The sequence below is a fragment of the Trichechus manatus genome, unplaced genomic scaffold, assembly GCF_000243295.1.
Source record: "Trichechus manatus latirostris isolate Lorelei unplaced genomic scaffold, TriManLat1.0 scaffold00004, whole genome shotgun sequence".
Taxonomy (NCBI): Eukaryota; Metazoa; Chordata; class Mammalia; order Sirenia; family Trichechidae; genus Trichechus; species Trichechus manatus.
Window position 1 is genome coordinate 20,252,353 of NW_004443940.1, and position 26,405 is coordinate 20,278,757.

The 26,405-nt window shown below is 35.7% G+C and overlaps 1 protein-coding gene across 5 annotated transcripts in view; it reads right to left on the reverse strand.

Moving 5' to 3' along the window:
• Positions 1 to 26,405, reverse strand: part of EHBP1 (EH domain binding protein 1) — a 378,078-nt gene that overhangs the window by 86,280 nt on the left and 265,393 nt on the right. For all 5 annotated transcript variants that reach the window (XM_023733397.1, XM_004369280.2, XM_004369281.2 and 2 more), the window contains 4 exons: positions 14,854 to 15,032; positions 14,172 to 14,220; positions 9,214 to 10,113; positions 2,756 to 2,899 (listed from right to left, as the gene is read on the reverse strand). In XM_023733397.1, the coding sequence (XP_023589165.1) occupies positions 2,756 to 2,899; positions 9,214 to 10,113; positions 14,172 to 14,220; positions 14,854 to 15,032 (1,272 nt within the window). The remainder of the gene's footprint in view (positions 1 to 2,755; positions 2,900 to 9,213; positions 10,114 to 14,171; positions 14,221 to 14,853; positions 15,033 to 26,405) is intronic.

Consider the following 26,405-nt stretch of genomic DNA (forward strand, 5'->3'; position numbering starts at 1 on the left):
AGGTCGAGAAGGGGAGAGTGCTGACATGTTTTGGGGTTGGTAACCATGTCACAAAATAGTATGTGTACTAATTGTTTAATGAGAAGCTAGTTCTGTAAACCTTCATCTACAGCACCAAAAAAAAAAAAAAAATATTAACTAGATAATTTTAATGGCTACATGACAATTATATGTATTTACATAATTTATTTAATCATTCTCCTATTTTTAAGCATTAGGCCATTTCTAAATTTTCGCTATTATAAATAACATTGTGATGAAAATCTATTTATGGAGATTTATTAGTGGAATTATTGGGTAAAAGGGAATGAGGATTTCTTGATGATGCATAATAGCTTTCCAGAGATATGTGGCAAGTTACATGCCTCCAGCAGCATAAGTAGATCTAACTCAATAAACTGTCACGAGCATTATGTTCCTTAAAATCCAAGTTATACACTTCAAAAATATAGTAAGATGTCACAGACATGGAATAAGAGATGTTTTAGTAATTCACTTCTGATATTCAATTCACAATAATAAAATTTATTTATTAAAGGTTTGAGTTTTAAAGGTTTAAGTTTCACTTGGGGAAGATAAAGTATAAGTAAAGTTATTGGTACGTTGTACAGAAGAGATGACTGACAAATACTTGTTGAAAGGTCAAACTAGTGAATGAATTGAATGAAAGAAGAAACAGTTCCAAGAGTCAGGATACTTGAATTCAGACCCTATCTTGCCACTGCCTGTGACCCTAGGTAAGTTTAAACACTTTTTTAAGAACTCATTTTCCTAATATCTACAATGGATACAATAATATCTATTCCTACTTTGCAAGGATGTCAGAGGACCAAATGAGAAGGAAATATAACACAATGTTTAAGAACATGATGTCAGAAGTCAAACTGCCTAGGTTCAATTTCTGGCCTGTTTCTTATTACCTGTGTGACCACGGGCAATTCATTAATTTGTGTGTGTTAGTTTTTTCACCCATAAAACGAAGATGAATATATTTACTTCATACAGTTGTGATAATTAAATGAGAAAATCCATGTAAAAGCACTTAGAATCTGGCTTGGCATAGTAAGTACTTGATAAATATTAGATGATAGTTATTAATATATGTAAAATATTTGTAATTTTAAAAAATCCACTTGGCAGATATCATTTAAATCTCAGGTATTCTGAATCTAAAATCAACACATTTGAAAAATATAAAGGTACAAATTTTCCATTTTTCTGAGTGCCTGAAAGAATTATTAAACAAAGTTTATTACAAATACAATATAATATGAACAAAATAACTTTCTTTTTATAAAGAATACTCTTTCTGTGGCTCTTCACTTGATTAGAACCTTCTTATCCATCAAATCTTAGTTCAGGTGTCCTCTCCTCTGATCACTCAAGCCCCCACCTACCCAAATTACCCTCTACTATATATGCAGTTTTCATACTCTTTGATTATCTTGCTTATTTATTTGTTATTGTCTCTCTTCCCAACAGAATGTAAACTCCATGAGGGAAGAAGTTTAGTCTATCACTATAAATATATTCAATTCAGACATTCAATAAATATCTGGCAAATGACTGAATCAAAAAATTTATGCCATAAGAGATGGCTAGGCACTGAAAAAGCTGACGTAAAAGCTATAGAGGTTCCTCCTTAGAAAGCGTGGTCCTCTAGATTAGTGTTTCTCAAACGCTTTTGATCATGACCCAGTTGAAAATACGTTTTTCTTCAAGACCCAGTAAACACGCACACAAACACACACAACTGAAACAAAATTTTCACAAAAAAAATACTATGCTTACTATATGCGATGAATTCTGAAATTTCCTATTCCATTCTATCCTGTTTCTTTTCACTAAAAATAATTATTGAGGCCCTCTAAGTTGATTTTATATCCCATTATTGTGTCAGACTTAAAGTCTGAAAAACAATGCTTGAGATTATAGAGTCTTAAACTGGTATCTGCAGACCCATAAGAAGAGTATGCCATTTTATGTATATGTGAATTTGGTGGAGGGGAGGGATGTCATAGTTTTCACCAGATTCATGAAGAGGTTCAAGTTTCCCTAAATTTAAGGGTTTCTAGGAATCGACTTGGTGGCACACAAAAACAACAACACTATTATATGTTCATTATTGTCTCTGATGCACTACACAAAAACATGCGTAGACGTGGTTTAACGTAGGGATGGCAGTCTATGACAGAAAAGAGCAATGAATCCGGAGTCTCATAAGGCTCAGGTTCAAATTCTGGATTCATCATTTACTAACTCTGTGATCCTGTACAAATTACCTTACCTATCAGCTTCAGTGTTCTCATCTGGAAAGTAGATTGAATGGGGTCAAGTGAAACAAAAATTACATAAAACATCCATTGTAGTACCTGAAATATGTAGTAGGTATTCAATAAATGGTTGGTATCATTATTATATTCTAATATTTTCAGCAGAATTAACTTTCATGGACAAAATACAACCTTAAACAGTACTACTAAAATTGAAAAATGTAAATACACGAAATACAGATTCATGTATATGTGGAAATGATATTCTAGGATTTTACTTTTCCTCATAGCTAACACTGCTGTGTAGGAGTATCACAATATGTTCCTCCAAATATGAAGTTATTAGTTCAATAAGAATAGCAAGTATTCACAATGTACAAAGTCTATGAAAAATAATTATTCAGCAAAAATACAAGCAAATCACTCCTCTTGACCCATGATTACAATTATAATCTATGGTTTTTTCAACCAATGTTCCTCACATCACTTAGCTGCCTGTTGCTGAGTGGTGTGGCTGCGCTGGTATTCTGCTTATTCCCTGCCTTTAAAGCAGCATCTCTTCTTGCTTGTTCAAGCAGAATTCTTGCTCTTTCTTTAAGTTCTTCTTGTCTGGATAACATTCGATGCTTAAAAGCAAAGATGCAGAATTAGAAGCAAAAAAAAAAAAAAGAAAGATGTACTCTACATTTGTAAACTAATTAATGGTTAGATAATCTGTCAAAACAATAGAGGAGGTCAAGTGTAAGATTATAGTGTCATGAGAACATATTCTCATAAGGTGTAAGGTCCATATTGATATTATATACATTCTTCATATTTGCTAAATACAATATAATTTAGCCATCAAAGACATTTTAAAAATTTCTCAGTTTCATTTTCATTACAAGTTGCTATCAAGTTGATTCCAACTCATGGTGACCCCACACGTGTCAGAATAGAACTGTGCTCTGTAGGGTTTTCAATGGCTGATTTTTTGGAAGGAGATCACCAGGCCTTTCTTCCAAGGCACCTCTGGATGGACTTGAACCTCTGATCTTTGGTCAGCATTAACTAACATTAACTAACTTTGGTTATCATAAACCACCTAGGGACTCCTTCATTTTTATAGTCATATAGAACTGATAACAGGAGCCCTGGTGGCACAGTAGTTAAGCGCTCGGCTGTTAACTGAAAAGTCAGCAGTTTAAACCTAACAGCCGCTCCATGAGAGAAAGATGGGGCGGTCTGCTTCCGTAAAGATTTACAGCCTTGGAAAATCTATGGGGCAGTTCTACTCTGTCCTGTAGGGTTGCTATGAGTGGTAGTTTAGTTTGGTTTTGGTTTCCAGAATTGATAAACACATGTCTGCCAAATTTTATGTTGATATTAAATGTCTGTGGCAATAATCTTTTAAATTCTTGACAACTAATATTTATAGAAAATTCAAATCTTTCATAGTTTGTAAAAAACTGTAAACCTAGCTTCCTCCATTGTTCACTTGTTACAACAAAAACAATTAACCATATCAGAATTGGAAGAGAATTTTCCTGGATTAATTTATAATTTTACAATACATGTTTGGAGAATAATAGGTATTGGCCACCAGTAGAGATCAATTCTTAAATACTGCTAGTAACTCCAAATTCCTTTTTTCTACTAAAGTAACCAACTTCTGGCTTTAGATGACTACTACTCCAATACTTAATTTCTTTTACTTCCCTTTCAGTGCATAGTTTTGGTTCCAATCATAAGTATCACTCCGGTTCAAGGGGAAGGTCAATAAACAGTACGCCTATTACTTTATTTGGTATAACGTGAAACTACCTTTTTAAATTTAAATTTAGTACATCATTTTTGGGTCTCTTGCTGGTCTTTATACCTTACTATAACTATTTCTAAATCCTTTCCTGCAGCCCTATATAAGGAAAGATTTTTCTTAAAGTGTACAATTCTGTGGATTTTAGCATATTCACAGGGTTGTACAACCATTACCACACAATCTAATTCTAGAATATTGCATCACCCAAGGTTTTATGAGAATTAAACAGAAAGTCTTAATAGATACAATTTAAATGTATAAGTGATAGATTCTTAGTTCATGTTGATAGTGCATAATGGAATTGGCCATTGCAATCGAACTGGTTACAATAACAACACTTTCTCAAAAACAGAAAAGTTAATTAAATGAACACTGAATTTTCAGTCAAGACACCAGACTGCTAATCCCTCGTCCACTAATAATGAGCAATGTAATGCTGAGCAGGTCACTTAAAAACTATATCTCATTCCACTACATAGTGTTTAAGAACTTTGGAGTCAGGCAGATCTGGGTTCAAATCCCAGTTTCATCACTTAATTGTGGGTAAGTTAATTTATATAAGCCTCACTTTCTTCATTTATAATTGGGGATAAAAATAGATCAATTCTCATACGGATATTGTAAAGATTAAGTGAAACAGAGTAACATACTTAGCACTGGCACTTAGTGAGTGCTGGGAAAATGTTAACTATTACTTTTTTAATCCCTCAATTTCCTTATCTTTGAAATGAGAGGACTTAGAACAGAGAGCATCTTTAAGATCCTCCCTAGCACTAAATTCTGCGATTTCACAGGTGTTCAGTGATCCCAACCAGCTACACAGACAAACTGTGTTTTGGTCTTAAGAGCAAATACACACAAATTATTTTTTTCTGATTACAAATGTAATCCATATTCCTTATATAAAGTTTAGAAAATACATAAAAGTAAAAATAAAAATAATGAATAATCCTGATACCCAGAGATAATCACTGTAGAATCTTTTTTTCCCCCCCACTAAATATTATATTGTGAGCATTAACATGATTTTTTAATTAGCTACCTAGTATTCAGGGAGTCCCTGAGTGGCTTAACAAATGGTTAAGCGCTTGACTACCAGCGGAAAGGCTGGCAGTTCAAACCCTGTGTGCAGGCCTGGCTATCTGCTTCTGAAAGGTCACAGCCTTGAAAGCCCTATGGAGCGGTTCTACTCCACACATGGGGTTGCCATGAGTCTGCATTGATTCAACAGCAACTAACTAACAACAACAACCTAGTATTCTATTATATGGATGCATCATACTTTATTTAATTTGTCTTATTTTAGTTGACATTCAGGTTGTTTATAATTTTTCACTATAATAAATAATGCTTTTATGAACATTCTTATATATAAAATCTTATATACAATTCTGATTATCTCCTTAGGAAATATTCCTGGAAGCAGAATCTAATGAGATAAACATTTTTAATGAACTTGATGCACACTGCCAAATTGCCCTTCAGTAAAGCTGACCACTTTACATCTAAGTTATGATTATTTTTTAGTGTGATTATGGTTAAAAACAAAGAGATACTGTCAGCATAAAGGTTAGGAACATAGACTTTGGAATAAGACATGTTGGTTTTGAATTTGAACTTTAACACTTATTATGTGACCTTGGGCAACTCTGTAAACCCCAGTTTTCCCATATATAAAATAGGATTCTCTACTTACCTCGTGGGGTTGTAAAATTTAATACAGATATATGTAAGATATATAACGGTCATCATATTAGGCACTAAAATGGGCAACATTATGACTTTTTTAGGTCTATAAAGCCATATTAAGTTAGCAAATTTCCTCTAATCTAAGGTCATCAATTTTAAGACTCACCATTATTATATGAACTACTAAGAAAGAGAAAATACTATATCTTAGAATTGATGAAATACAGTATACAAAACAGAAACAAATTTAAGAAAAAATGTGTATCTTAGAATCAAAGAAATATAGTAGCTATCAGAGCAAGCCTTTGCTCTCCTTATTAAAAAATCTCAAATTAAAAAAGGTCCTAAGTCCCTTCGGGAGCAAGGGAGAATGAAGAGAACAGGATACAAGGAAAAGATTAGTCCAAAGGACTAATGGTCCACAGCTACCAAGGCCTCCACCGGGACTGAGTCCAGTACAGCTAGATGGTGCCCGGCTACCACCACTGACTGCTCTGACCGGGATCACAACAGAGGGTTCTGGACAGAGCTGGAGAAGGATGTAGAACATAATTCTAACTCACACAAAAAAAAGACCAGATTTACTGGCCTAAAGGAGACTGGAGAAACCCTGAGAGTACGGCCCCCAGACACCCTTTTAGCTCAGTGGTGAAGTTATCTCCGAGGTTCACTGTTCAGCCTGGGAGTGGAGAGCCCTGTAAAACCAAATGAGACTAACGAGGTACAGTAGTCCAGTGACAAGGGCCAGAAGGCAGAAGGGGACAAGGAAGCTGGTGATAGGGAACCCAAGGTTGAGTAAGGATATTGTTGATGTGTTGTGAGATTGTTAACCATTGTCATAGGGCAACATTTGTAGTAACTGTTAAATGAGAAACTATTTTGTTCTGCAAGCCTTCATCTAAAGTGAGAATAGCAGCACAATTGGAAGAGCGTAGTCGATGTCACTGAACTGTGCATGTAGAAATTTTTGAAATGGTGTATCTTTGGCTATGTGTATTTTTACCAAAAAAAAAAGTTTGAGAAGTTAGAGGGTCGACATGTTGTGGGGTTGTTAACCGTTGTCATAAAACAATATGTGTACTACTGTTTCATGAGAAACTATTTGTTCTGTAAGCCTTCACCCGAAGTACAATAAAAAAAAAAAAAAGAAAAAAAAAGGTCCTAAGTACCTAAATCTCTCTGAAAGCTTTCAGGCTAGTGTGCTGTCCAAAATTTAGCTGCTATATACAATAAAAAACACTATCAAGTGTCAGCACCCATATTACTATTTTTGGTGTCAGGTATTACTTTTGCCAGTCTGGTGCCAAAAACCTTTAAGTTTACCTTAAACAAAATTCTGATCAATAAACCAATGACCAATGACCAGACATATGGAGCTGTGAACAGTTGTTGCTTCTATCATCCAGTGGACGTATTTGTATGTCACTTAAGTCATCTGAATAGAATCACAGCATGATATTCTGTATGGGATATAAGAACTTAAGCTCACCAAACTCTGCAACTGTTAAACCTACATGAGAAAAGGCCTGGCGATCTATTCCAAAAAATCAGCCACTGAAAGCCCTATGGAGCCCAGTTCTACTCTGACGCACATGGGGTTGCCATGAGTTGGAGTCAACTTGACGGCAACTGGTATGATATGGACATTATGCTGGCCTGAGAGCTTTCAGAGAGGTTTAGGTACTTAGGACCTGTTCATCTAAGATTTTTTATAAGCAGAACAGGGGCTTGCTCTGATAGCTACTATATTTCTTTGATTCTAAGTTACACATTTTTTTCTTACCATTTTTGAAAACTTTTAATTAACTGATGGCAATTTGCAATCTGTCATCCAGGTGGCAATCGAGACATAGATGTCATTGTTACGTATGCATGTGCTTGATACTCCTGGTAGCATGACTGCCACCCCTTGATGCTTCAGTCAACAACTATTTGAGGACTATTTGAGAAAGGAACATGACTCCTGGTTATTGTCTGAAAATCTTCTGATGGGACCTTCTGGTAAGGTCAAGAAAGTGCCAATATACCAATGAGTGTTACTGGCTTGGAAGAAAATCCCAAACACAATCATGGAGTACTCTTTTAAGAAATGCAGTAATTCAGAGATTCTCAAACTTTTTTGGTCTCAGATCCCCTGTACGCACTTAAAAATTACTGAGGACCCCAAAGAGTTTTTGCTATTGGTATTTGTTATTTTTGAAATTAAAGCTGAGAAATTTTGTAAGAAGTTATTTACTTTTTCCTTTAGAAATAACCATAGTAAATCCTTTACATGGTAATATTTTAATAAAAAATAACTACTTAAAAGTAACAAAAATGGCATTATTTGACATTTTTGTAACTCTCTTTAGTATCTGGCTTAAGAGAGATCAACTGGATTCTCATACCTACTTCTATATTCAATCTGTTGAGATAACATAAATTATGTAGTCTCCAGAAAATGCCATTGTACACTTGTGAGAGAATGAGAGTAAAGAAGATAAATAATGCTCTAGTATTACTATAGAAATAGTTTTAACTTTGGGGTCTCCCTGAAAGGGTCTTAGAGAGCCTCCGAGGTCCCCAGATCGTACTCTGAGAACTGCTGCTGAAACATCATGCTCTGGATGGCACAGAGGACAATACTGTGTGGAAAAACAGCAACACCAACAACTAAATAAAAAAATGATTCAGAAGAGTCAGATTTCACATACGGAGGTTTCAGAAATGCTTTAATCAATTTATTTTGCTTAAAATGTCCTTTTATGTATACATAAGAGTATCAACATGATAAATAAATTTATGTCTAAATAAGTCTAAAAGAGTTCCTTCCATAGGTATAAAATAAAAATTCTAAGTGATAAGAAAATCATGTGCCATAGTTTTACTGGGACTGTTTTTCTTTCTTCATGGTATGTCTTATAATTGATGATACTGCAAATTTAATTAAATACAGTAAATATCCATCTCATGGGGAGAAATCTTAATGCTACTGAAATTTTTAATTATAAGTAATGATGGGACTAAAAATCTCAATTACAATGCAACTAAAATATCTGAGGAAAATGCTTTAAATGGGAAATATTTAATTTGGCCTTACACGATTTCAGAATGATGCTCTTTATTAAATGGAATACTGAAATATCTTTGACTTACTCATATTAAAATATGTTGCTTTTATAGGTAAAGAAATATTTTGATTTGAAAAGATGACACACTTTATCGTTCATTCTTAAAATCGGGATTTATTTATAGTCTTAAAATATTGTATCACAATCTTTAAATAGAGAGTGGATGTATTCTGGGTTTTTCTCTATTGAGAAATTATACTTTACGTTTAATCACTGTAGCATTTTACAGTGATTAAAAGGTCCTAAGTGCATCTTAACAACTTAAAGCGTTTTATAAATATAAAAAGAAACAAGAACACAGAATAACTACTTATTAAACACGTTTCATCATTCTAACTCTTACCTGGACTGACTTCGTGGAATGATCTGCATGATTTACAGTGGCTCTGTCAGCATCCAGATCAGACTCTGTCTGCCTCAGGGACATACGTTTTTTCTTCGCAAGGTCTGCATCTCTGTTGTACGAGTATCCAAGTTTAGAAGTGGGAGATAAACTTGGTTTTCTGATAGGTGATTCAGGATCTGATCTGCATTCTGAGGGTCTGGAATTCTCCAATTTTTCTTGCTCCAAGTTACTATTAACTTCCGGAGTCTGAAGCTTTTGCTCATCTGTCTCCTCACAAATTAAGGGTGAAGACACATCCTTCTTCTTATCACTAACATATAAGTCACTTAAGTCTAAAATCTCAGCTTTCAGTAGTTTCTTCTTGCCTAACAAAACTTGTGCTTGGGTTGAGTCCACACTGGAACACATTCCAGGGTCATCGGATCCTGAAGTCCTCCCAGAGCTCTGCTGGGACTTTTGGGGTTCTATGTCACTTTTAGTCCTGCAACAGTAAGGGGAGGCTGTGCTTGGACTAAGGTGATCATCAGGAGTTTGATGCTCACTTTCTGACTCTCCAACCCCACTATCATTTACAAATACGGAGTCGTCCTGCGATAAGAAGTCTACTGCTCCGCTGGCAGGCTGCTGTTCAGGCTCTCGCTTCAGATCACTAAGCTCTGCATAGAACTTTTCCTGATCAACAGAACTGTTTGTATCTGTCTCATAGTTTCCAACTTTATAGGTGCTTTTACTGCTGTTTTCCTCTATCTGAACGACGTTTAGTTCTTGGCCGCTGAAATGTGCCCTTATTTGATAAAGATAAGTCATAACAGTCAGCTTGTCAGGAATTGCTAATAAAACCATATCAGAAGGTTCCAATAATCGGGAAATTCCTATGCTGGCAAATCCATCGTATGCCTTCAAAGGAAGCAAGAAGAAAAGGTATATTGAATAGTCCAGACAATCTACACATTTTTAAAACAGCAAAATTTTAATGGATTTTTGTTGTTGTTGGAGGGTACGTTGTATTACTGACATCATGACATACAAAATGAATGAAATTCCAAAAGTCAGAAATTTGTAAAAGTGAGGTAGAGGCATTTGAAAGAGTCTTTTCCAATAAAGAAGATAAGCAAAAATAAGAGTTAAAACACACAAAAAAAATCTTAGAATGGATTTTTAAGATAAGGAACTTAGGGTATAAAGAAACAGTAGACTAATCCATCTCGAGCTATATCATTCCTATGTCAACCTCTTTTATCCATGGTCATGCAGTTGCAGTGATTTGGGAACAAAAAGTACAGCTAGATAACCCCAAAGAACTAACCCCTAGATTACCTGATATAAAATACAAGTAAATGCTATGTAAGCCTAGAAACATAGAAACATTTTTAAAATGCTCAGTTAAGACTGATTTTCATAATGAGAAGAGTGACTTCATTTTCACTTCATCCGTGGTGGAAAGAATAAATTGGTTTGAGTACTACAACCAAGTTGAGAATGTGAGGTTGCATTGTATTATTTTTTTAGCCTTTAAATGACTGTGGCACATCAGGTTTTTCTAGTTTTGAAGAATCAAAGCTGTTTCTCAATTTACAATTAATTATTACTATCCTGAACTAACCCTTGAAAACAGCATTGTGTTGCTAGGAAGCATTAAAAGTATGGCTAAAGGTTTAGATGTACTCTTGCAGAAATTAAGGATCCTCTAGTTACATTCTTCTTTTGGGGTGTAATGTGTCTATTCTTCCTAACAGCCTAGATTTAGGATCATAACTCAAAGTTTTTCTTAAAAGAAATGTTAGGAAATCATGTAACAATTCAGAAGGAATCAGTCTTTTGCACTTCCATGTTGAAGTGCATTTTCTGCCTCTGAATTTAATCTGTGTCTCATATTCTTCCTGTAGTTTAATAAATGTTGTGGAATAAGCAAGAAAGAAAATGAAAAATAAACTGCGATATTAAAACCTCTCTAATTTTCACAGCACTATGCTTCATAATATAGGTACCTCAAAATATTTACTAGAGAGAATGGCTCAGTTGGTGTGCGTGTACAGGCCTGTTGGTTATTTTACACATTTTAGGAAAATTAAAGTCATTTTCTTCCTCGTGTGCCTTGACAACTGGATTGACAGACATCAATTGCAGACCATCAATAAAAGCACCACAGGCAGTATTCTAAACATTTCCCAATTACCTAAAACACTGACATACTGGTTAAGATCAGATGTCACAGGTAAATACCTTTTTCATTCAGCACTTTTCACAGACCTGGGGAAATGATTAGCTTCCTTGTGGGGAATCTTCTGCTGGTGTTTTGTTTTATATAGCAATTCATTTTATGTACACTAATTGCACTAAAAAAACACTTAAAAGCAAACCAGGTTTCCTGTAAGCGAGGTCAAGGAATGTTCCCATAGGTTAACCTCTTCTACTGTGGTCAATCACCTACTGTCTTTTTAGCTGTTTGTGAGCGAAGAAAAAAAGAGGTCTTTCAAAGAAAATTGTCTTATTCATTCCTAGATGTTATTTTAATTGGTAAGGAGAAGTCACTGTGAGTTCTGTTATGTGTCTGCCTGGAACTTAAGACACAGGCATTGTTTCTTGTGCTGCATTTCGTCCAATTGAGGGCATACAGGGTTATCGGGAAGAACTGTGTGAAGCCGGAAATAAATCTGCAGGTAGCAAATGAGATACTCAACGCAGATATCAGGCAAGACGTCGTGGTGATGAAAAGGGAAGACTACAAAAACAATCACTTATTGAATAGTGCAGTGAATAAGAGCATCTAAATTAAAATCCTTTCAAAAAGCTGTAATTATCTGGTCTGGAAGATTTGAGAAAAAATTTTAATGAGCTATTCTTCTCCACCTAGTAATATGTAAATCTGAGGACTGCGCATCATTAAGTTCCTGAGAAAACAATGTAAAGGAGTGTGACTAAAGCCTAATAAGATTCCTTACCTTCTTTAAAAATATATAGGTGAAATCAACAATGTTTCTTTTTCAAAATTTCCAGCAGTAAATTGAAAGTTTTGCTTTATAAAAATAATGATGGCTTATGTTTAAAATGCTTACATCTCCATTCAAATTAGCTTAGTATTATATTCAAATGCAAGAAAATGTAGGTAAAGAAATGTCGTAGCTAAAGATATAATTTAATTGATGAAAAAGAGGGCACTTTACTTTGATAGACACAGGCTCCAAAATCATACAAGAAATAATTCATGAGAATGACTTTCTTTGTAGCATGCCACCAGAAAGGTGATTTCTATAAAGAAAAACTGATTTTTAAAGATCAGCATTTTTGGAGGCATATTTCAATTTAAAAAAAAAGAGGAAATTTTAAAATGTATTATTTTCGGGCTAGCATCATGTATTCACACATACAGAAAAACAAGATTTTTTAAAAGGCAAAACAAATTTTTAGTTTTCAGAGAGCAGTGAAAATAAAAATTGCTTTGATTTAAATATCTGTCTGTTAACTGAACTATTAAGGTTCCCTTTATAGGCTTTTTGTCATTGGTATTTTTAATTATCTAATTTAAAGTAGATTAAAACCTTTAGTATAGGTATAGGTTACTAACCCCTTTATCCTATAAACCCTTTTAGCAATGTGTTGAAACTTATGGACCCCTTCTCAGAATAATGTTTTAAATACAAAAAACATGAAGGATTATAAAAGAAACCGATTAAGTTGAAAAATACAACCATCAAAATATTAGTAAAACAACATCTGGGAAAAAGCAATACATGTACTTTTTATGAATGTATTAACTAATGTAATTTTGAAGAACTGAAGAGTTTAAAAGGCATTTGAAGATATTTGCGAGAACTGTAACATGATACGAAGTATCTGTGATTTCTAAAGGTGACAAAGTCTTAGGCATGGCTAATAACACAGTGGTTTGTTGCCTATATTCAAAATTGAAAGTAAAAATGTATTTTTTTTCCATAACCATGTTCAAGAGCCCCCTGAATTCTGTGCACAGATCCTGGGTTAAGAACTCCTGTTATCAGACATTTCACTCCTTTTTCAGTTGAAGAACTCAATTTAGTGCAAAAAATCAAGAAGAAAAACCCATTAATTGAGTACCTACTATGTACTGAATTAGGTGCTTCCCTCCTTGTCATGTTATGGTGCACAGAAAATTATAATATTGTACTGCAGACACTGGGGTAAACGGGTAAGTCACCTGGCAGTCACAGTCAACTGGCCCAGGGGGATCCAGCAGCTCAGGCCTACCCAGCTGCCCTGGAGGCTGAAAGGATCAGTATCCCTCATACCAGTTGGAAAGCTCTGATCTCAGTATATTCATTAATTATGTGGAAAAAAGATATATAGTTTACCAGAAAATGAAAAGAACCAATATTCATAATCTTTTTTCTTCTAGGAACCTAAAACTCATATGCATTCTTTCTTACAAACCCATTAGGCTCCCCCCATCTTCTTCCAATGTGCTGTTCTAAACTCGTACAATAGTTTATGGCACAACAATTTTGGGAACACTTTCTAAAGATGGAGCCCTGGTGGTGCAGTGGTTAAGAGCTCAGCTGCTAACCAAAAGGTTGGCAGTTCAAATTCACCAGCTGCTCCTTGAAAACCCTATGGGGCAGTTCTTCTCTGTCCTCTAGGGTCACTATGCGTCGGAATCAACTCAATGGCAACAGGTTCGGGTTTGTTTTTTTTTTTTTAAAGGTAAATCTTGGAATAAAAGCAACTTGTTTGAACAAATATTTAAACAGCTAATGCAGGTCATACACATATTATAATCTGATGGCAGTTTGTACTTGTGATCTTTAAAATCCTTGACAACCTAGAGTGACCATGCAATCCTATTTGAACTGCAGGAAGCAGAATACTTTCTGTGAGCTGCAGTTATGACCTCATAAAACCACCTCACTTCACCAAATGAACAAAAATCTGCAGAGAAGCCAAAATTGAAACTACATATTTTTTCCCCTGGCAATTCTTACCTTTTTGTTGTTCTCTTTAATATCTTGAGGATTCAGAGACTTGTAGTCACTGAGGGAGAAAATGGCATAGTGGGTACATATGGTATTTGACAAAACAGCTGTTTTTAAAACAAACTGAATCTAAAAATTTGACATTCTGTAATACCAAAGAGTAACTAGCAATTTCACAGCAATTTAATCAACAAAACTAATAGTGTGGAAAATTAAGGTAATAAATAAATAAATAAATAAAAACAGTGATTACATGTTTCATTGCCTGAAGCTTCCCATCTAAAAGAGAAGTTAAGGCAGGGGACCAGAGACTAGCCTTGACAACCAAAATTTACCATGAGGTAATCCCTTGTTGTCAATGTACGAAGAGCTATAGGCTTATTTGTCTCATCTCATTTTAATACTAACACAATTTTCATAATAATTTGAAGTTGGTTCTTTGTATGAGATTAAGGAGAAAAACTTTTTTTTTTTTTTAAAGAGAAAAGATTGTTTTTAGGCATCAAGAAGAAAGAATTTTTCTTTCTGGCATACTTTTCTGTTCTCAAAAAAAGCAAGAGGGGCTTTTTTCTAATAAAAAAGAAATATAATATCAAGCATTTCAGGACACGTGCTAAGAAATTATTTTCTGTTATTATAAAAAACATTATTCACAAAATATTTGTGAGGAATGTAAAATGTTTCTACTTACATTAAATCTGGTCTAAAGTGGTGTAATATTGCACAAAAAGATAAACCATTTCTCCATGACGTAGTAAAATTGGTGATTTTTACTCCCCGGTAGTTTTTTGTAACTTCTTTGCACCATACAAGCAGGGACTGACTAGCATTTGGCTTTCGCCCCAAAATAGGACTTGGTATAGGACTTGGCTAGAAAAAAAGAAAACAGGAAAACCTTAAAAGAATTTAATGGAAGATGAAAATTAACATTAATTGACCTAACAAGATCATCTGAATCCTTTGATGTCAGGTTAGGTTCTTCGAAACTGTCAATTCACGACAACTGTAACCTGCAACAGGGAGACATGAATCTTATGTTATTATCTTCAGTTTTAGCCCATGGCATTTGCCTGACAAGGATGTAGATATGCAAGGTTTTAAACTTATACATAAGAACAGGCCAAGAGCTATACTGATGGAAACATCATGTTAAACTATTTAAGTACTTAAGGTGGGATATCTGTATAACTGTCACATCTTAAAAAATGGTATCCAAATGGAATAATGTACAAATATAGTTCTTTTCCAGTTGGACTAAAAATAATACATCTTGAAGTTTAACGGTAGCACAAATTGATAGTAGTGGAGAGATCAAAAAATCACAGTACGTTTTTAACACAGTAATCATATATGCATTTTAAACAACACAGTGACAATCATATTCGAACATCCTTATATAAATTTAATGATGGTAAAATAGTTTCAGAGTTCTTAGCAACAGATGTTGATAGTAACAGCACTCTAAAACCAAACCCACTGCTGTCGAGTCGATTCCGACTCCTAGCAACCCTATAGGACAGAGTAAAACTGTCCCACAGGGTTTCCAAGGCTGTAAATCTTTACGGAAGTCATATGTAATTGAAGAAACATTGATGAAATCACAAGTTCTGTAATGGTCATGTTGGTTTACAGAGAAAGAAAACTGAAGTGGAACCATTGTTAAATGAATCACCCACTCCAGAACTGCTGAACTTTCATCTAATATTTTAAAGAGGGTCATAAAAGAATTAGCAACTAAATTATTTGGAAACCTTCAGCAGGTAACTAGATGAAATTGCTTAAGACGCTAGCAATAGCCAGTTTCTGATTTTGTCCACTGCATGTTCCTGACACTGAAGATAATTCAAAAACGGCTGCAGCAGTACATCAACAGGGAACTGCCAGAAATTCAAGCTGGTCAGAAGACGATGTGGAACAAAGGATATCATTGCTGATGTCAGATGGATCTTGGCTGAAAGCAGAGAATACTAGAAAGATGTTTACCTGTGTTTTATTGACTGACTATGCAATGGCATTCGACTGTGTGGATCATAATTAACTATGGATAACATTGCAAAGAATGGGAATTCTAGAACACTTAATTATGCTCATGTGGAACCTGTACATAGACCAAGAGGCAGTCGCTGGAACAGAACAAGGGGATATTGCATAGTTTAAAATCAGGAAAGGTATGCGTCATGGTTGCATCCTTCCACCATACTTATTCAATCTGTATGCTGAGCAAATACTCTGAGAAGCTGGACTAGATGAAGAAGAACACAACGGGCATCAGGATTGGAGGAAGATTCATCGGAGGAAGACCTGCGATAACGCAGATCACACAACCTTGCTTGCTGAAAGTGAAGAGGACTTGAAGTACTCACTGATGAAGATCAAAGACTACAGCCTTCAGTATGGATTACACCTCAACATAAAGAAAACTAAAATCTTCAAAACTGTACCAATAAGCAACATCATGATAAACGGAGAAAATACTGAAGCTATCAAGAATTTCATTTTACCTGGATTCACAATTAACATCCACTGAAGCAGCAGTCAAGAAATCAAAAGATGCATTGCATTGGGCAAATCTGCTGCAAAAGACCTCTTTAAAGTGTTGAAAAGCAAAGATGTCACTTTGAGAACTAAGGTGTGCCTGACCCAAGCCATGTCTTTTCAATCACCTTATATGCATGTGAAAGCTGGACAATGAATAAGGAAGACCGAAGAAGAATTGACACCTTTGAATTATGGTGTTGACAAAGAATATTGAATCTACCATGGACTGCCAAAAGAATGAACAAATCTGTCTTGGAATAAGTATAGCCAGAAATGCCCATTAGAAGTGAGGTTGGCAAGACTTCATCTCACACACTTTGGACATGTTATCAGGAGGGACCAGTTTCTGGAGAAGGACATCATGCTTGGTAGAGTAGAGGGTCAGTGAAAAAGAGAAAGACCCTCAATGAGATGGACTGACACAGTGGCTACAACAATGGGCTCAAGCATAACAATGATTGTGAGGACGGCATAGGATGGACAGTGTTTTGTTCTGTTGTATGCAGGGTCGCTGTGAGTTGGAACTGATTTAACAGCATCTAACAACAACATGGCATATAGTAACCGTTCAGTAAATGTTAACTGTAATTATTAATACTACTATCAATGCATCATCATCACTGAATTTCTATTTTCCTAGCCTCTTTTGGAAACTTCAAAAGCCATGAATTTCTTCAAATTGAAGTTTCTTTTCGAACAAAGCTTTAAGTAGAAGATAATCTTGATACCCTGCGTAAAAAATGGCAACAGGTCTATTTCTATGGGTTTGGTGGGAAAAACAGAACAAAACAAAAAGCTCTGAATGTCTTTGTAATTTATTGCTTTCCAAAAAGGAAATAAAGCAAAACCTGGCCATAAAGAGTAAATTCGAACTTTCCAATGTCGGTACAACTCTTTAAATGTTCTCTCTTGTACCTTTGCAATGACCAGATAGATGCATGAGAAGGAATCTCTATTTAATACATTGGGAAAGTAAAGTACAGATATTATGGTTATCTTTTTGATGTACCAACAGAGAAAATTTACAAAAGCCCTTCTAATTATAATTTATGATCAGGACGATCAGTTCTCTTCAGTCAAGTGCTCTTCCCTATTCTCAGTCAGATTAATGTGTGGACATAATTACACTGATCTCAGTTTAACTGAGAACTAGAGTTAGATGTCAACTATCCTGAGTATGGAGCCAGTCTGAAGGAAAGTGATGACAAAAACCAAATTCATTGCTGTCTAGTTGATTCTGACTCATAGAGACCCTATAGGGTGGGGTAGAACTGCCCCATGAAGTTTCCAAGGCTGTAATCTTTACGTAAGCAGACTGCCACATCTTTCACCAGCGAAGCAGGCTAGTGGGTTTGAACCTCTGACCTTTCACTTAGGAGCTAAGCACTTAACCATTGCACCATCAGGGCTCTGTGGAATCATCTGTATGGATTCCAACTATCACTTCGATGCAGATGATTCCCAAATATACATTTATAGTTCAAACTCTCTCAAAGTGGCATTTGCAGCTGGTCATTCTGTCATATAAAATTCAAAATCAATATGGTCAAAACCATAATTAAAATCTTTCCTTAAAACCTGCTTCGTTTTCATTATGTTTACAAATGACACTGCTGTGGTCCCAATTGTTTAGATTTTACTCTCAGAATCACCTTTGAAGTCTTCTTTCACCTATCATCTCTTATTAGATAATTCATGGGCAGTGCTGATCCTATCGCTGTAATGTTTTTGTAATCTATCTCCTTTTGCCTAGGCAATTGTAAATCTTCCTAACCGGTCTTCCTCCTTCCAGACTCCCTCTTATCTGAGCCACTGGCATAGCAACAATCTTTTTAAAGCACAGCACAGAGTCTCTAATGGCTCTCAAGAACATATAAAATGATGTCAAAATAGTTCTGAGTGTTGAATCCCAAACCTTTCTTAATGTATCCACCCTTTAAGATTCTCTAAAATCAGTATGCTTTTCTGCCTCAATCTCAGCTCCACCACCCAACTTGGAATATTCTTCTGTCCCCCGTAGAACTGATACAGTTTTACTCTATCATCAAGATTCAGTTCAACTGACATTTCCCAGACGAGCCCTGGTGGCGCAGTGGTTACACACTCAGCTGCTAACCAAAAGGTCGGCAGTTCAAACCCACCAGCCACTTCAGGGGAGAAAGATGTGGCAGTCTGCTTCCGTAAAGATTTACGGCCTTGGAAATCCTATAGGGCAGTTCTAGTCTGTCTTATAGGGTTGCTATGAGTTGGAATTGACAGCAATGGGTTTTGGGTCATTTCCTACAAGAAATCTCCTCTCAACTCACATAGAGCAGAGAGTTCTTTTCAATGATCCTTTGACTCTCTGTCTCTCTCCTATAGAACTTATTAGACGTGGACAAGGGATATCATTGCTGATGTTACATGGATTATGGCTGAAGGCAGAGAATACTAGAAAGATGTTTACCTGTGTTTTACTGACTATGCAAAGGCATCTGACTGTGTGGACCATAACATATTATGGATACCATTGCCGTTGCGAAGAATGGGAATTCTAGAACGCTTAATTATTCTCATGAGGAACATGTACATAGACCAAGAGGCAGTCATTTGAACAGAACAAGGAGATACTGTAGGTTTAAAGTTAAGAAAGGTGTGTGTCAGGGTTGTATCCTTTCACCATATTTGTTCAATCTGTATGCTGAGCAAATAATCTGAAAAACTGGCCTCTATAAACAATAACGGGGCATCAGGATTGGAGGAATACTCATTAACAACCTGGCATTATGCAGATGACACAACCTTGCTTGCTGAAAGTGAAGAGGACTTGAAGCACTTATTGATGAAGGTCAAAGACTACAGCCTTCAGTATGGATTACACCTTAACATAAAACAAAAATCCTCACAACTAGACCAATAAGTAACATCATGATAAATGGAGAAAATATTGAAGCTGTCAAGGATTTCATTTTACTTGAATCCACAATCAATGCCCATGGAAGCAGAAGTCAAGAAGTCAAATGACGTACTGCATTGGGCAAATCTGCTGCAAAAGATCTCTTCAAAGTGTTGAAAAGCAAAGATGTCACTTTAAGGACTATGGTGTGCCTGACCCAAGCCATGGTGTTTTCAATCACCTTATATGCATGTGAAAGCTGGACAATGAATAAGGAAGACCAAAGAAGAATTGATACCTTTGAATTATGGTACTGGCAAAGAATATTGAACATGCCATGGACTGCCTGAAGAACAAACAAATCTGTCTTGGAAGAAGTACACCCAGAATGCTCATTAGAAGCAAGGATAATGAGACTTTGTCTCACATAGTTTGAACGTGTTATCAGGAAGGACCACTCCCTGGAGAAGGATATCATGCTTGGTAAAGTAGAGAGTCAGCAATAAAAGATGAAGACTCTCAATGAGATGGACTGACACAGTGGCTACAACAATGGGCTCAAACAAAACAATGATTGTGAGGATGGCGCAGGATGGGCAGTGTTTTGTTCTGTTGTATGTAGGGTTGCTATGAACTGACTCGACAGCATCTAACAACAATGCTGTTGATTCTGGGAGCCTTCCCCCAGTTATCACAAATCATAGTGGAGGGAATTTTCAATAAATGGTAGCATATGGTGATCCCAAAACAAGAGCAGTGGTGAGAACACCAACAAGGTCGTGCTATTCTACTACTAGATAATCAGAAAGATTATGCCTTAATTAAAACAATTTTGAAGGGAACTTCTGCTTACATTAACAGAGAACTATCCTTCCTCTAGAGCCCTGGTGGCACAGTGGTTAAGAGCTTGGCTGCTAACCAAAAGGTCAGCAGTTCAAATCTACCAGCCACTCTCTGGAAACCCTATGGGGCAGCTCTGCTCTGTCCTATAGGGTCGCTACAAGTTGTAACCGACTCGACAGCACATAACAATAACAATCCTTTCTCTAGGCTCCCTGGGTGACATAAATACTCAAGCACTCAGCTACTAATACAAAGGTTGGTGGTTTGAATCTACCCAGAAGCACCTCAGAAGAAAGGCCTGGCAATCTACTTCCAAAAGATCACGGCCAACATAAACCCTATGGAGCACAGTTTTACTCTGACACACATGGGTTGCTATGAGTTGGAATCAACTCCGTGGCAACTGGTTATCCTTCCTTTGAACACAATTTTTAAAAAATGGACTAAATATTAAAAAAAAAAAAAAAAAAAAAAACCCTTCTTAAAAGCATCAAACAGTTATCCCAAAATCAAGAACTGGAGAGACGAGAAACTCAGAGAAGAGGGTGAAACTTGCAGTGTTACTTTTCTAATGGTTGATCTGAAGAGTGAGTTTAGAGGCAGAGTTGCACTTTTGGTGAACTCCCAAATAGTGATATAAGCCCCCACCCTCTCAAGCAGAAAAAATGAAATAATAAAGATGAGGGAAAAAAACTAATGAAACAGAAAATCTGCATATAATAGAGAGGATCAACAAATACAAAAGTTGGCTTTCTGAAAAGATAAAATCAATCAAGCCTTTGGTGTGACTGAGAAAAAAGAAGGAAACAAATTTCTGGAAAATACAGCTTACCACACTAAACACAAGAAGAAATAAAAAACTGGATACTTCTAGAATTATTAAAGAAATTGAGTTTATAATTAGAATCTTCCCACAAAGAAAATTCTAGTTGGCTTCATAGATAAGTTCCACTAAACATTTAAATATTACACAAATTCTTCCAGAGAGCAGAAAATATAAATGTATTCCCTAACTCATTTCATGAGCCTCACATAAATTTGATACCAAAATTCAATAGGAAAAGGGAAAATTACAGGAAAACTTGTCATGAATATAGAGCAAAAATCTTAATGAAAATAATTAGCGAATCAAATCTAGCAGTTTACAGAAAAGAATAATAGATCTTAAACAAATTGGGCTTATCCCAGGAATGCACATTTGATTTAACATTAGAAAATCTACTGACGAAGTTTTTCAAATTAACAGGTTATAGGGAAAATATATAGATATAGTCACCTAAATAGATGCAGAAAAGCATTTAATAAAATTCAATACCCATTTGTAATCTAAAAAATAATCTTATAAAACTATAGTAATAGAAGCTTCCTTAACTTGCAAAAAGCAAACAGCAATTATTACAATGGTGAAATATTTAAAGTTTTCCCTTTGACATTGAGAACGAGACAATGATGAAAACTATCATCACTTTTATTCAACATTGTATTGGAGGTCCTAGCTAATGCATTAAGGTTAAAAAAAAAAAAACGAAGGTATAAACATTGGAAAGAAGAAATAAAACTGTGAAACTGCATTATTTACAGATAATATAATTGAGTATGCAGACAATGCAAAAGAATCTACAGATAATATATTAGAATTAATAAGAGAATTTATCAAGGTTGCTGGATACAATATCAATATACAAAATCAATTGCATTCCTATACACCAAGAAAAAGTTAGAGATTAAAATTTTTAAAAAACATTCATAGTAACATAAAAAATATATCAAGTACTTAACAGTAAATAAATCTACAAATAATATGCATGACTGCTATAAAAAAAAAAACTATCACGTTTTATTATAAGAAAGTAAAGGAGGTCTGAAGAGATAGTGATATATACCATATTTACCGATTAGAAGATTCAATTTTGTAAAGACACCAATTTTCCCTGGGGTGAAAAGTTAACCAACAGGCCTAAACCTTTTTCCATGAGGAAATAACCTTGAGTTTACCTCTTCCTAGATTTCTTTCCATGGAAATGTATTGGATTATGATAAATGTGAAATGTCAGCTGTGTTACCAGACATTGTTTATTGGAAAAAATAACCCCTGCTTGGTAAACTGCATCTGGCCTGGGAATAAACTATAAATGTGTGTTGAAAAACAAAGGCCACAGCTTCCTTATGGTTAATTGTGGTTCTTGTAACCAAGCATGTTCCTTGGGGGAGCTGATAGTTACATGAATGGGCTGTTACAAGATACTGGTTCCTATGATATATGAGGCCAGAGTAGTTGGCACTCGCCTACCTGGTTTTATCATATTACAACTGAACTGCTCATGGGGGTCTAAAATTTGGCCTTGTGTATCTGATGCTGTAATGCTAACGTACTGTGTTTCTATAAAGCTAAGTAAACCTGGTGCCAAATAAAGGCCTACTGGGTTCTGTGGATGTGAATGTCACTTACAACTTGAGATTACTGTTTGTGGTCATGCAGAATGGGTAGTGTGCTCTTTAAGTTAACCTATAGATTCAAGCAATTGCAATAAAAATGTCAAAATAATTTTTTTTTAAAATTTTTGGTGGAACTTGATGCATATAGAAATAAAGAGAAAATTTGTTTTACCAGGTACTGAGATTTATTATAAAGCTATAGTAATTTAAATAGTGTGACACTGGGGCAAAGAGAGATAAATGGACCAAAGCAATGAAATAGAAAGCCCAGAAACAGATCCATGCATAACATACAAACACTTCATTTATGGCAAAGATATAACTGTATACCATCTTTTCCACTAAATGGTGTTGTAATGATTGGGCATTTATATGGGGGGGCGGTGAGGGGAATGAAACCAGACGCCTACTTCATATTGTGAACAAAAATTAATTCCTTTGTAAAAGGCTCACCAAAAACACAACACAAAACAAAACAAAGTTTTTAGAAGATAATATAGACAATTATCTTCAGGACCTTGAAACAGGTAAAGATTTCTTAAACAAGCCACAAAATGCACTAGCCATAAAGAAAAAGATCAATACATTGGGCTGCATTAAAACGAAGAACTGTTGTTCATTAAAAGACACCATGAAGAGAGTAAAAACAAACAAACAAAAAACAAAAAGGCCATGAAATGGGAAAAGGTATTTGCAATTTATATATCCAATGGAAACACTTATAACCAAAATATATAAAGAATCCTACAAATGAACACAAAAAAGAAAATCAACAAATAGAAAAAATGGGCAAAACACTGAACACACTTTACAAAAGAAGAAACCCAAATATCCAACACACATATAAAAATTTGCTCCATCACGTTAATATTCAGAGAATTGTACCTCCTTCAAGAAAGCTGAAATTAAGAAGTCTTACAATATCAACTCCCCAACACATCTGTCAGTTTGTCCTACTGTGGTGGCTTGTATGTTGCTGTGATGCTGGAAGCTATGCCACCGTTATTCAAATACCAGCAGGGTCAACCATGGCAGACAGGTTTCAGCTGAGCTTATAGACTCAGACTAGGAAGAACAACACGGTGGTCCTCTTCTGAAAAGAAGTAGCCAGTGCAAACCTTATGAATAGCAGCAGAACACTGTCTGATATAGTGCCAGAAAATGAGACCCTCAGGTTGGAAGGCACTAAAAATACGACTGGGGAAGAGCTGCCTCCTCAAAGTAGAGTCAACCTAATGATGTGGATGGAGTCAAGCTTTCGGGACTTTCATCTGCTGATGTGGCACAACTCAAAATGAGAAACAGCTGCAAACATCGATTAATAATTGGAACGTGGAATGTACGAAGTATGAATCCAGGAAGATTGGAAATTGTCAAAAATGAAATGGAATGCATAAACATTGATATCCTAGGCATTAGTGAGTGAAAATGGACTGGTATTGGCCATTCTGAATCAGACAATCATATGGTATACTATGCCGGGAATGACAACTTGAAGAGGAATGGCGTTGCATTCATCATCAAAAAGAACATTTCAAGATCTATGCTGAAGTACAATGCTGTCAGTAATAGGACAATATCCATACGCCTACAAGGAAGACCCAGTTAATAAGATTATTATTCAAATTTATGCATCAACCACTAAGGCCAAAGATGAAGAAATTGAAGATTTTTACCAACTTCTGCAGTCTGGAATTGATCAAATGTGTAATCAGGATGCATTGATAATTACTGGTGATTGGAATGAGAAAGTTGGAAACACTGAAGAAGGAATGCAGTAGTTGGAAAATATGGCCTTGGTGATAGAAACGACACTGGAGATCGCACAACAGAATTTTGCAAGATCAATGACTTCTTCATTGCAAATACCTTTTTTCAGCAGCATAAATGGCGACTATACACACGGACCTCATCAGATGGTATACACAGGAATCAAGTTGCTACATTTGTGGAAAGAAATGGTGGAAAAGCTCAATATCATCAGTCAGAACACGGCCAGGAGCTGACTATGGAAAAGATCATCAATTGCTCATATGAAAGTTCAAGTTGAAGCTGAAGAAAATTAGAACAAGTCCATGAGAACCAAAGTGCGACCTTGAGTATATCCCACCTGAATTTAGAGACCATCTCAAGAATAGATTTGACGCGTTGAACACTAACAACTGAAGACCAGATGAATTGTGGAATGACATCAAGGACATCATACATGAAGAAACCAAGGAGTCATTAAAAAGACACGCAAGAAAGAAAAACCAAAATGGGTGTCAGAAGAGACTTTGAAAGAACTGAAGAAAAAATTCACACCTCGAGTTGCAATACTGAAGTATTCTACGGGAAAACATTAATCGATGCCAGAAGCATCAGAAGAAGATGGAAGGAACACAGAGTCATTATACCAAAAAGAATTGGTCAACATGCAACCATTTCAGGAGGTAGCATATGATCAGGAATCGATGGTACTGAAGGAAGAGGTCCAAGTTGCACTGAAGGCATTGGTGAAAAACAAGGCTCCAGGAATTAACCGAATACCAATTGAGATGTTTAAACAAATGGATGGTGCACTGGAAGTGCTCATTCATCTATGCCAAGAAATTTGGAAGACAGCTACCTGGCCAACCGACTGGAAAAGATCCATATTTAGGTCTATTCCAAGGAAAGGTGATCTAACCAAATGTGAAAATTATTGAACAATATCATTAATATCACATGCAAGTAAAATTCTGCTGAAGATCATTCAAAAGTGGCTGCAGCAGTACATAGATGGGGAACTGCCAGAAATTCAAGCCAGATTCAGAAGAAGACATGAAACTAGGGATATTATTGCTGATGTCAGCTGGATGCTGGCTGAAAGCAGAGAATACCATGATGTTTACTTGTGTTTTATGACTATGCAAAGGCATTTTACTGTGTGGATCACAACAAATTATGGATAATACTGTGAAGAATGGGAATCCTAGAACACTTAATTGTGCTCATGAGGAACCTGTAATAGACCAAGAGGCAGTCATTTGAACAGAACAAGGGGATAATGCATGGTTTAAAGTTAGGAAAGGAGCACGTCAGGGTTGTATCCTTTCACCCTACTTGTTCAATCTGTATGCTGAGCAAATAATCTGAGAAGCTGAACCATATGAAGAAGAACAGGGCATCAGGATTAGAGAAAGACTCATTAATAACCTGCAATATGCAGATGATACAACCTTGCTTGCTGAAAGTGAAGAGGACTTGAAGCACTTACTGACAAAGAAAAAAGACTACAGCCTTCAGTATGGATTACACCTCAACATAAAGAAAACAAAAATCCTCACAACTGGACCAATAAGCAACATCATGATAAACGGAGAAAAGACTGAAGCTATCAAGAATTTCATTTTACTTGGATCCACAATCAACACCTATGGAAGCAGCAGTCAAGAAATCAAATGACACATTGCACTGAACAAATCTGCTGCAAAAGACCTCTTTAAAGTGCAAAAAAGCAAAGATGTCACCTTGAAGACTAAGGTGCACTTGACCCAAGCCATGGTGTTTTTTATCGCCTCATATGCATG